The sequence below is a fragment of the Pongo abelii genome, chromosome 9, assembly GCF_028885655.2.
Source record: "Pongo abelii isolate AG06213 chromosome 9, NHGRI_mPonAbe1-v2.0_pri, whole genome shotgun sequence".
NCBI classification, from domain to species: domain Eukaryota; kingdom Metazoa; phylum Chordata; class Mammalia; order Primates; family Hominidae; genus Pongo; species Pongo abelii.
In genome coordinates this window covers 129,206,520-129,217,999 of record NC_071994.2, presented here as the reverse complement: position 1 = coordinate 129,217,999, position 11,480 = coordinate 129,206,520, and the positions used below count along the sequence as shown (strand labels likewise).

General features: G+C 55.2%; 1 protein-coding gene across 2 annotated transcripts; it reads right to left on the bottom strand.

Annotated features, from left to right (window-relative positions):
- Nucleotides 1–294: 294 nt before the first annotated feature.
- On the bottom strand, nt 295–10,559 carry VSIG10L2 (V-set and immunoglobulin domain containing 10 like 2). Of its 2 annotated transcripts, XM_054525402.1 has the most exons (12): nt 10,466–10,559; nt 8,566–8,916; nt 8,022–8,297; nt 6,309–6,584; nt 5,449–5,697; nt 4,530–4,790; nt 2,899–3,189; nt 2,202–2,498; nt 1,409–1,531; nt 1,082–1,106; nt 921–973; nt 295–774 (listed from the first exon to the last, which is right to left on the bottom strand). In XM_054525402.1, exons 1-12 carry the CDS (start codon nt 10,545–10,547, stop codon nt 677–679), a joined length of 2,382 nt encoding a protein of 793 aa, XP_054381377.1. In that variant the 5' UTR covers nt 10,548–10,559; the 3' UTR covers nt 295–676. The 2 variants fall into 2 exon arrangements, with proteins under 2 accessions (XP_054381377.1, XP_054381378.1); XM_054525403.1 differs by lacking the exons at nt 1,082–1,106; nt 1,409–1,531; nt 2,202–2,498; ... (4 more) ...; nt 8,566–8,916; nt 10,466–10,559 and having other exon boundaries at nt 709–774; nt 4,530–4,749.
- Between the last annotated feature and the right edge of the window lie 921 nt (nt 10,560–11,480).

Genomic DNA, 11,480 nt, shown 5'->3' with positions numbered 1-11,480 from the left:
ACACACTTGGAGCTAGTGAGTCATGCTGGCAGCTGACATTGTGACTCTGGAACAGCCCCGGTGCTCTGTGGGCCAGCTCCCCCAGCCTGGGGGCGGGAAGCTACATCTGCAGTACGTCTGCTCTCTGTCTTGTGGGCTGGGACTCCTGGAGTCGGACCACTGCAGCGTCAGTGATGTTTGTAAGCTACGGTTGAGCAAAGGAACACACACCTACACACCTTGTTTCTTCCCACTAGCCAAACCTGGGACCCAGCCATCAGCCTCTGTGGGAGTTGCAATGGAAATAGCCCTCTATTGGCGTGAACATCAGCTCTGATTTATTTAGGAATTGCTCCATCCACAGACTTTTTTCTGGAAGCAGCTAGCTTGCTCATACTTCTGTACCATGGCTTTCACTTGCCCTCAGACACCCAGAGATCCCTCTCTCCCCATTGCGGGTCCTCTTCCTTGTCCTGCCACCTCTGTCTTCCACAAGGTGGGCCAGGGCTTCTCTTGTAACCATGTCACTTAGGGACACTGCAGCTGGGCCTTGCACCAGTTGTGAAGACTGGGTAATAAGTGAAAGTGGTAGTTGGTGTCTTAGCTACGTTGGTTTTATGACCAAAGTCTGACAGAAGGGCTCTTCCCAAATCCCACCTGCCCTCCCTAAGCCTATTTGCATCTTCCTCTTTGGGCCTTATGGTGTTGCAGTCACTGTGATGGTGACATTCACTGGAGCATCCGTGGTTTCTTGTGCAGGATCCAAACCTGGGGTGGTGGTTGGTGTTTCAAGGCCTATGAAGAGCGTATGTGGGCAAAGAACAGAGGGATGCTTTGGGAGTGTCCAAATGTTCCCAGAGCTCAAGAGAGACCAAGCATCACCCTCAGCACCCAGCACTGGTCTTGCACACAAGTCATCTTTTTCTGGATAAAGTGCTTACCTGCCTGTGCCTCAGCATCTTCTCTGGAACCCCTCTGTTGGTGCCTTTGCTCCCTGAGAGTGAAGTGGGAGAGTAAAGTTAGTGGCAACTCACTTCCCTCGCTTTCCTTTCCAACTGGAGGAAAGCCCTGGCCCCCAGGATGACTGGGGTTCCACACTCACATGGGAACAAGAAATTGACCCAGGCCTGTAGGAAGGAAAAGAAAACGAGCATTACTTGGCCAGCCCAGCAGAGATCCCAGGAGAATGGCCCTCTCTTTTCCAATGGGCTCTGTACTAGGCCCTCAGGAACCCAGAAGGGGATGGCCCCAGGTGCCTGGGTTGGGGGTTGGAGCCCTGAATGGCAACATCTAGCACTGGGGAGAGGGTCAGAATTAAGGAAGAGCCTAGATTCTTCTCCCCCGGGAGTGCTGCATCTCTCCTTTGGGTAGGTCAGGGCCTGGCCACCCTGTGGGGTCAAGCAGCCCTTCCCATCCGATTCCCACTCACGGGGGAAAGTCTGTGGGTGCCGGGCAGCATACTGGAACACCAGTAGAGAGGCCACCATTGCTACCACCATTCCTGTGCCTGCTGCACCCAACACCGCTGGGTAGGCGCTGAAGGGGGGGTCCGCTAGGAGGGGAGAGCACAGGTTCCATGGTTTAGAGCCACTGCACAACTTGGGCCTCAGTGGCTCGTAGGGAACCACTAGGGTTCTGGAGAAGTGGTGCCCTGCTCATCCAGTTCCCCCTGCAGCTGACATGGGGACCCAGAGAATCCTGGAGATCAGGTCTCTCCCAAGGAAGGCGGCGCACTGTCTGCCTAGTGCTCTGGAGTTTGACTCTCCCGCCAAATCCCCTGTTTCTGGTACAGAAGACAAAACGTTGGTTATCTTGGCGGCTTGGGGCTGAAGGGGAGTATGCCATAAAATTAGGAATTCCCAGGATGGAGAGGGGGCAGCAGGAAGCTGAGAGCCTACCTGTAGCCCTGGAGGGGAGACTGAGGCACAGAGTGGGCTCCTGTTCTTAGTCACCAGCACCTTTTCCTTCCTCTCTATTCTGATCACATGAATTAGGGTTCCCAACCCTCAGCCTGGAGCCTCCCGAGCCCCCCAGGGAGGGACAGGAAAGAGCCGTGGAGATTATCTTGAGGGGAGAGTAGAGACGAGGACGGGCTGGGGACGGGAGAATTCAGTAGGAAGCGAGCAAAGGAACAGAGGAGGGGATGCCCTGTGAAGAGGAAGATGAACCAGGGGCCAGTGCTTTGGAGAAAAGGTAGGTCCCTCCCTGGCATTAGCTGGCACCTGGTATCTTCACCTCAGAGGGATGTCCTGCAGTGTGGTGATTCAGAGCCAGGATGCGGAAGGCATAAAGGACCCCGGGGTCCAAGCCTCCCAGCCGCCGTCCTCGGCTCTCTGGCTCGATGTCACTAGCTGCTGTCTCCCACGCCCCAGCTCCTGGGCCCAGGGCACTGGCCTTCCGCTGCACCAGGAAGCCCGTCAGGTTCCCGGGTCCTGAGATGGCCCATTGAAGCTGCACCTCTCTCCGGTGCCTCCCGTAGGTCAGGCGGCTGATGGTGACATTGGGAGGAGCTGGATATCCTGGGTGAGGGTGGGGATACAAAGAGGCACATGTATACCTACAACCACGTGAGCTTGTGCCCCCAGATTTGCTCCTGTCAAGAGACAGCCTGGCGGTGTGGAAAAGGCACTGGATTGGGGTCTGTGGACCTGAGAAGCCCTGTCTTGTCCCATCAGTTTTTTTCATCTATAAAATGAAAGGGAGGCGATCCTGCCTGCATGGCGTTCTGTTTGCCATGAGTGCACCAGATTCACGCACATGTTGCGCATCTAGCTCTTGAGTCCTGCCTATGCCCAAGGAGGCTCAAGCGTCCACATTTTGGAGCAGGGAATCCTTGTGCCTTTCCACTTAAAGCACTCTGTGGCTGTTGGTCTCCCAGCCCCCACCTCACCACACACACGCACTCGACCCCTCACTCACTCAGGACCTCCAGCAGCACGCTCCGACTGCTGTTGCCCACGGCGTTGCGGGCCACGCATTGGTAGGTGCCCCTGTGGTGTGCCGGGTCAGCATCGTAGATGCCCAGGCGCAGCTGGGCACCCTCAGGGTGCAGCATGAATCCTGAAGTGCCGGGGTCCACTTTTTGTTGTTGAGGCCCCAGCCAGAGGAGTTGGGCAGGTGGTGTGCCCCTGCGGAGACAGCACTCCAGCCAGGCTTCTCCCCCCTCCAACACTGACACACGGGGCTCAGCCACGTCCAGCTGTGGGGCTTCTGCGGGGACAGAGAGGATGTGGCTGGCTAGTGGGAGGGCTTGGGGACAAGGTGCTGGCCAGCATTGGAAGGCATGGAGAGGAGATGGAGCGGGAGAGCTGCGGAGTTGACAATGAGGCTTGTCTGGGGCCAGTCTGCCTTCTCTTCAGGTTCCCATTCTATGCCAAGTTCCTGTCACAGTGTGCTCCAGGGCTCGCTGATATATGATAAAATCAGCAGCGTTCCTCCCTGCTCCTTCCCTGCCCCACCCTAGCCTCGGCTGCTGCAGGCAGGGCCCTGCCTTACTAGTCTCTGCATGAACGGCCCCTTCCAGCACCTGGCCTCCCTCCCACTAGTGGCCCCCCACCTCCCGGCTGGCTCCAGGCATAGTGCTGGGACCATAGCAGGTGCTCAGATTTTATGGACTGACTTATTAAAGACCCAGACTCTCAGGTGTCAATGAATCTCCTACAATGGAATTTCCGGTCCTGAGACTGAGTAATAGCGAAGGAAATATTTGGGGTTAAGGCCTCCTTAGAGCCCTGAGAACATGCTAGTTACCAAGCCTTTGGAGACCAAGAGGTAAACCATTCTGTGAGAACTGTTGTATGTGACAGCTTCTCTGTTTGCTTTTCTCACATTTTTTTTTTACTTTGATATTTAATTCTTTTTTCCTGGTTGCAGTAAATAGACAGGCAGGGCCAGATGAAGGCAAGGAGGAACCAGACCAAAACCAAACAGAGTAAGAGAGGTAGAGAACTGACTTCTGAAATATTAATGCAAATCAACAATATAATCAGGCAGCTCTCTTATGCAAATCCATGTAAGTGAAGATTATGCAATTGGCATTTCCACTTCATCTAGATCAGTGCTATCCAATATTGTAGTGACCAGCCACGTCAATATGGGAACTTGAAATGTGGCCAGTCCAGATTGAGATGTGCAGTAATTGTATATATACCAGATTTTAAAGACAAGATAAAAAAAGAATGTAAAATATCTCATTAATAATTTTTATTATTACATGTTGAAATGATAACATACTGGATATATTGAGTTAACTAAAGTGTTTCACTTGTTTCTTCTTTTTAAATGTGGCTGCTAGAATATTTTAAATCACATATATGGCTCACATTATATTTTTATTACACAACTCTGACCTAGCCTAACCCCCTCATTTTATGGATCAAAGAAAACTTGAGACCCTGGGAGCTCAGCTCCTACCTACCTCCTAGCTTCCCTGTCCGCACTGACTCACTTTCCATGCCAGCACAGCCACCCCCTAAGATCTCTTTATCCTGATTCCAAAGGGTTCCTCCTCCTGTCCCAGCCCCAGAACAAACTCGCTAGCCCCTACTCACCCAGCTGGAGGTGGCAGTGGAGGTCAGGGGTCCTGAGCAGGTGAGTGCCCCGGCAGGTGAACACTCTGCCAGCCAGATCTTCTTGGGCCTGCAGAAGGTGAACGGCCATCGAGGAGCTGCTACCGCCCAGGGGCTGCTGCTGTTCGTCAAGCCAGCTCAGCATGGCGGGGGGCTCACCGCCAGGCCACTCACAACTCAGCATGATGAACTGGTCCCCCATTGCGGCTGTGCTCCAGCAGGTGGGCCTCCCGAGAGGCTCCCCTGGAAGGAACGATGGCTCAGTATGGCCCTGTGGAAGGAGGAAGGGCTTGGCAGTTCCGCCCTATCCCCCTTCCTTCATTTGTTCCTTCACTCCCTCCTTCCTTCATTACTTTGTCACTCACTCATTCACACACTCATCATTTATTGATCATGTGCCAGGGAAATGGTGGGAACAGACATTAAACAATTATTATGATTTGATGTGTGCTAGAATATAGACAGAAAGACAGACGAACTCCCTGGGGCTTCCGGAAAGAGGACAGGATGACATCTGGACTCTGTCTTGGCTGATGACTGGGAGTTTCTCTCTGCACACTTGGCAGAGAGAATGCTGAAGGCAAGTTTCAAGCCCAACATGCGTCAAAGCGGTAGAAGTGCAGTGTAAGGGCGGTGAGAGCCTGCTGACCCTGCAGGCAGGGACAGTGGGGAGGTGTCAGGGCTCCAAGCCCAAAGTGAGGGGAAGAGAGCACAGTGTGGATGGGAAAGATGGGAGATGGGGACTGAGAGCTGAGTGCCGCCCACCTCCTTGTTACATGGCATGTTTTGGAGCCTGTGGTCTGGAGCGCCACCCAGATCCCAGGCCCCCCGGCTCTACTCTGACCTCTACCCACACTCTGCCTGGAATGTCAGAGCCCTGGGGTTTCCTGTGTCCACTCACAGAGCATGACCGTGCAGAGGGCAGGTGGTGCCAGGGCTGGGTGCTGGCCTTTACAGGTGAAGACGCTGCCACTGGGGAGCTGGGCGGCTGCATGACTCCAGGTGACGTTGCTGGGGGCAGTAGGGCCAGGTCCCTGGGGCCCTTCCCACAGCAGCTGGGCAGGCGGAAGCCCCCCAGGCCAGGTGCAGAGCAGAGTCACAGCCCCAGGGCTGGGATGCACTGCACAGGAGGGCTGTCCCTCAGGGGGATCTGGATGGGGAAGTGGGTGAGGGTGGAGCAGGCTCCACCGCCAGTGCCCTGCAGCCCCCAGGCCCAGGCAGGGGAGTCTGGAGGCCAGGGGTGTCAATGGGTAGGGGAGCAGGGAGAAGTGGGTTAGGGGAAAGATTTAGTCTCTCTGAGGGGCTGGTGAGGAACAGGCTGAGCTCTCAGGTCAGGGGCAGGAGGTTACCAAGTGTACAGGAGTTTGGAGTCCCCAAGGAATCCCAGAGACCCCATGGAAGGCCCCATCTCCCGTTCTCGTCTCTGTCCCTAGGCACCCAGGAGCCAGCACACCTTGCCTTACTGCCATCACCCTTCTCTGTGCCTCAGTTCAGTCCGCAGGGCCATGGGAATAATCACTTAGCGACGGGGTGCTATGTAGTGTCGGTAGCTTCCCCCTCTCCCTTCCCCTTCCCACAGTTTTCTCATCCTCTTTCCCTGCCCTCCAACTCCACTTGTTTGGAGACCTCCCTCCAACAAGAGCAACTTCGACATACGCCTCTCCACGGGGTGGCTGGGTCTGCCCCAGAACAGGCCCACAAAGGCTCCAGTGTGAGTTGTCCCCAGGCCAGGTCTGGGCGTCACCCAACCCCCACACTCACAGTAGATGGTGAGCTGGACAGTAGTCTGGGTGCGGGTGTCCAGGTAGCTGTTGCGGGCCAGGCAGGTGTACAGGCCTGTGTGGACACGGCCAGCTCTGGCGATGACATAGGTAGGCCCCGTGTGGACTTGCGTGTGGTCACGGAGCCACACATAGTGACTAGGTGGGTTGGAGGCAGCCAGACAGCTCAGGGTCACCTCTTCCCTCTCACTGGCCCAGAAGCCCTCCTCAGTGAGTCCCAGCGGCTCCACGGTGATCACAGGCTTGTCAGGACCATCTGCAGAGCAAGGAAGGCCAGTTACACCTCCCAGCTTCATTCCTTCGTTCACGCACATGCTCATCTCTGAATGTATGCATCCATCCTAGGGGCATGTAGTATGCACTGGCCCATGTCCACCCCAAGGCTAGGCCCTCTTGGAGCTCAGAGTCCAGGGGCCATGGGCACAGTCCAGGGTGCTCAGGGCTTATGTGTGGAGGTGAGCGCCCTGGACTGTGGGCGCTTCCTCGAGGGACTCCTGGGTTGGGCCAAGGTGGGGCAGAAGAGAGGTAGGGGACCAATGCTCCCCATGTGCCTGAGACTGAGGGGCTCTTGGAAGCAGACAGTTGGCCACTGTAGACTGCAGAAGTAAGGTAATACAGTGGGATGATGTCCTGAACCCTATCCCAGCAGCCGCCTCCTTTCACTTCCTTGGACTCCACCTTCCCCTCTCTCCTGCGTTCCAAGCTCAGGGTCACCATCCTGGAAGCTCTCCCTGACTCCAAAAGAGTTCTGAATTCTTTGCCTACTTCCAGTCTGCTCCTGCCTCTTTCCCAAGAACTCTCCTGCTCACCTGCCTCAACAGTCCTCAGTTCACAATTTCCACAAACCGCCGCCATGAAGACCAATAAATAGGACGCCATTCGTCCTTGCTCCTTAAAACGTCTAAGACCAGCACTGTCCAACAGGTGGATGCCAGCCACAGATTTTTTTTAATAACATTTTCTAGTAGCCAAATCTTAAGTAAAAAACAAACCCGATCAAGCAAAAAACAAAAACAAAAACCGCCAATAGGTGTTTTACTTTAAGAATATATTTTATTTAACCAAATATATCCAGAATGTTATTTCAATATATAATCAATATAAAAGTTACGGATATTTTACATTCTTTCTTTTGGACTAAATCTTCAAAATCAAGTGTGATTTTGAAGCCATGCCTACAGCACAGCTCGGTTTGGACTGGCTCCATCTCAAGTGACCGAAGATACGCATGCGTGGCTGCCATGTGGGACAGCAAGCTCCAGGCCACCCTGGCGTTCATCTTTCACCCAGGGCGCCTGACTTCTAACTTCAGGCTTGCTGCCCTCTCCTCGCACTGGGGCCCCACCCCTGTCTCCTCGGGGTTCCGTTGGTTTCTGCGAGCCCTCCAGGCTCAACCTAAAGGCAGACTCTCCAGGCCGCCAGTGAAATGGTGAGTGAAATTGTAAGCATGAATGTATGCACGTTTTCCTGGAAAAGGGTGTCCATGACCTTTATAAGGCTAACAGCCTGGAGCTAGAGCTGCACTGGGCACCAGGGGCACAGCACCCCGTGACTCTTGCCTGCAGGAGACTTTTAGAGGGCGAGGCACTCCCGCGGTGGAGGGATTTGGGGAGTTCTGAGGTGTGGAAGGCCGAGTGTGGATGGGGAGATGGGTGTCAGCCCTGACAGCGCCCCCCACCGCAGTCTGACTCACAAATGACGTCCAGGAAGGCCCCGTCACTGCTCAGCCTGTTCACGGAGTTGCTGGCGCTGCACATGTACCAGCCTAGGTGTGTCCGGTTGACAGGGTCCAGCTGGAATAGTGGCTCAGTGACCCCCACCAGGGCCTCTCCAAGGCCTCGGGATGCCCGATGCTGCCAGGCAAAGGTCACAGGCTCTGTGCCCTCCCGCACTGCACACGTGGCCACCACGGAGGCTCCCTCCACAGGGGACGGGTTACTCAGTCGCAGTTGAGGCTTGGACACCGGCACTGGCCAGAGGAGGGAGAGGCCCGCTGTGTTATTACAGACCCAGGACACGCCCAGCTGTGTCCAGCGCCCCCACCCCTGCTGGCTGGGAACTCACCTGCCCACCCGCCCCGACCCTCCCTTCCTCATCACCCCAGCTTTCCTCAGTCCCTGGAGTGGGGCGCCCTTTAGAACCTGGGCCCTGCACACACACAAAGGGAATGGGCAGCACACGTGCAGAGAAATCCAAAGCGGCCCGCGGAGCAGCTGCAGCTGGGGCCAGGCCCTCACCCAGCACAGCCAGCCTGAGGTGGGAATAGGCCGTGTGGAGCTGGCCGCCAGCCACGTGCAGAACCTGGCATAGGAAGTGGCCACGGGCACCCTCGCGAAGCTCCCCCAGCACCAGGCTGCTGTTCCTCAGACTCACGACTCCCAGAGCCGAGGCGAAGGCCTCCACCTTGGACATGGCTCCATCGATGACGGCCACAGGCCGGGGAACCAGGGAGCCCGGGGGGGTGAAGCTCCAGAGGACCAGCAGTGGGGCAGGCCCGGAGCCACAGGCCAGCTCCACGGAGCCACCTCGCACTCCCTGGACAGACACCACCTCCTCTGCTGGGGCCTCGGGGGTCGGGTGGGGCTGGCCTGGGGAGAGAAGAGGCATAGCAGGACTTCTGGGCTGCTCTGGGCTCTCCTGCACTCCCTGCCTTGCCTGGAGCCTCTCTTTTTGGTTCTGCAGTCCCAAGCAGCCCAGGCAGGCTTCAGGAAGGCCACATAAAAGCACTTCTGGAGTTGGTGGGCAAGAGACAGTTTCTGTGGGAGCCTCCGGGTTTCCTGTTTGGATGCACTGAAGGAGGGGTTAACTGAAGTCAGAGAATGGACTGGAGCAGAGATCCCCGCTCCTCATGGGTCACTAGACCATTCAAAAGGCGGATTCATGGACGTCACCCCAGACTATCAAGTCAGACACTCCTAGCGGTGGTGAGGGGGTCAGGGCCCAAGAATTCATATTTGTAACAAGCGCCCCAAGATCAGTCTGATGATCAGTCCCATCACAATGGTGACCCTGGAGATAAGGAGATCTGCATGGCCACTGGCAGCTCGGGGTCTGGAGTTCCTGTGTAAGGATTCCAGGAGGATCCCAGGGCTCCATCCCACCCTGTTCCAGTTGCATTGCAGCAAGGGAAAGAGAACACCGACCGCATCAGCCCATCCAGCATTCATTCAACTAAGCGTAGACTGCTGGGGTCACAAGGACAAATGAGCCCCCCACCCCTGCTCTCATGGAGCTCCCAGTCTATCAGGGACCAGCCATTAAGTAGTTTCTGTGGAGTAAGTCACTTAACAGGTGTTCTTGGCTCAGGACCCAGCCTTCAACCCCAGCCTAAGCCCAAGTACCATGTTCCCCGCTGTCCCCTCACATGTGGCCAGGGTGGGTCTCATGCCATAAAGTGCTGAGGACCTCAGCAAATTTGCATGAAAATGAGCACCTGGGGCCGGGCTCAGTGGCTCACGCCTGTAATCCCAGCATTCTGGGAGGCTGAGGCGGGCAGATCACCTGAGGTCAGGAGTTTGAGACCAGCCTGGCCAAAATGGCGAAACCCTGGCTCTACTAAAAATACAAAAATTAGTTGGGCATGGTGGCACACTCCTCCCAGCTACTTTGGAGGCTGAGGCTGGAGAATCGCTTGAACCCAGGAGGCAGAGGTTGCAGTCAGCCAAGATCATGCACGCCACTGCACTCCAGTCTGGGTGACAGAGCAAGACTCCGTCTCAAAAAAAAAAAAGAATAAAAATATGTAACCCAGAAACCAATTTCTTCCAACCCCATGGACATTGCTTTGGCCCAAGATGCCAGCATCTCTCAACTGGATTATGGCAATGATCTCCTGATTGCCTTAATCCCCGTCAAAACCATGGAGCTTTCTGCAACCTAGATCTGACCATGCCACTCCTAAGCTTACCACCTCACAGCGGTTCTCAGGATGACTCCAGCTTCTCAAGGTTAAGCAGAGTGCTATCACCTACGTGGCACATAGTAGTCACTCAGTGAACGCTAGTTAAATGTCTAGCCGATGAATGACTGAATGAACTTCATGGAACGGAGTGCAAAAGGAGGATCCCCCAGGAAGTGGCAGGAATAATGGGATGGGAGTGGGAAATGAACCCCCTGGGGGATCTGAGTATCACTCACCTGAGGCCCTAGGGTGCAGAAAGCAGAGGCGTATCAGCAGCAGGAGGCTGACCGGGTGGTGCTGGGGCCTCTGACCCACCATGGCCCCATCTCCCTGGTGGCCATCCACCTGAGGCTCCTGCCTGACCTGTGGGCCCCTTCTACCCAGAGCAGAGCCCAGCCCTGGGAGGATGGTGGTCTGGCTCAGGTTGCCAACTTTAGCCCTGCCCATGCCTCCACCCCTGCTCTCCTGTTACCCTCAGTGCCTCGATGACTCGTTAATTATTTACCAGATTATTCACTCCATCCATAATGCAGAGTTGGGGAGGGCAGGACGTGGCTGGGGCAGACCCAGGGAAGAGGACCACGAGCTCCCTGCATTTTCACTCGAAGGATATTGTAAAATTAGAGTCACTGGACAGAGTTGAGAGAGGCCCCCAAACTCTTCTGGTCCAATCACCTGCCCAACACAGGACTCCCGACCACAGGGACCTTGAGGTTCAAACAGCCTTTAGGTGGAGCGGCGGGAGGAGCTGTGGAGTCAAACACGGCTGGGGTTGGTGATAAACTGAAAAGCGAGGACGTTTCCGAACCTCCCTGGGCCCTAGCTTCCTCACAGATAAGTGGGATAGTAACGCCTTCTTTCTTGTAAAGAGTATATTATGAATATCAAATGACAAGACTTAAATTAGCACACGGGGGTGCTTTTTGGGTGCTGAAATGTGCTATTCCTTGAGTCGAGTGAGGGTTACAGTTCCTCAAGCTGTACATTTATTTTTTATGTACTTTACAAATCTTTGATATAATTTGTGCACACATATGTGTTTGATATCATTCATGCCTGTCCATGCATGCACTCATGCACACACACGGGTGAACAGTGCCCAGCATGCAGTAGGTGCACCATTCATGCTCCTAGCTAGATTTGAACTATCAAGTCTGGTCCCCGGAGTTGGGCTGGAGCCCAGCATTCCTGCTGTCCAGGGCTCTCTGAATTCTCCGTCTCTCTAGCTCTCGGAGCATATCCTGTTGTCTA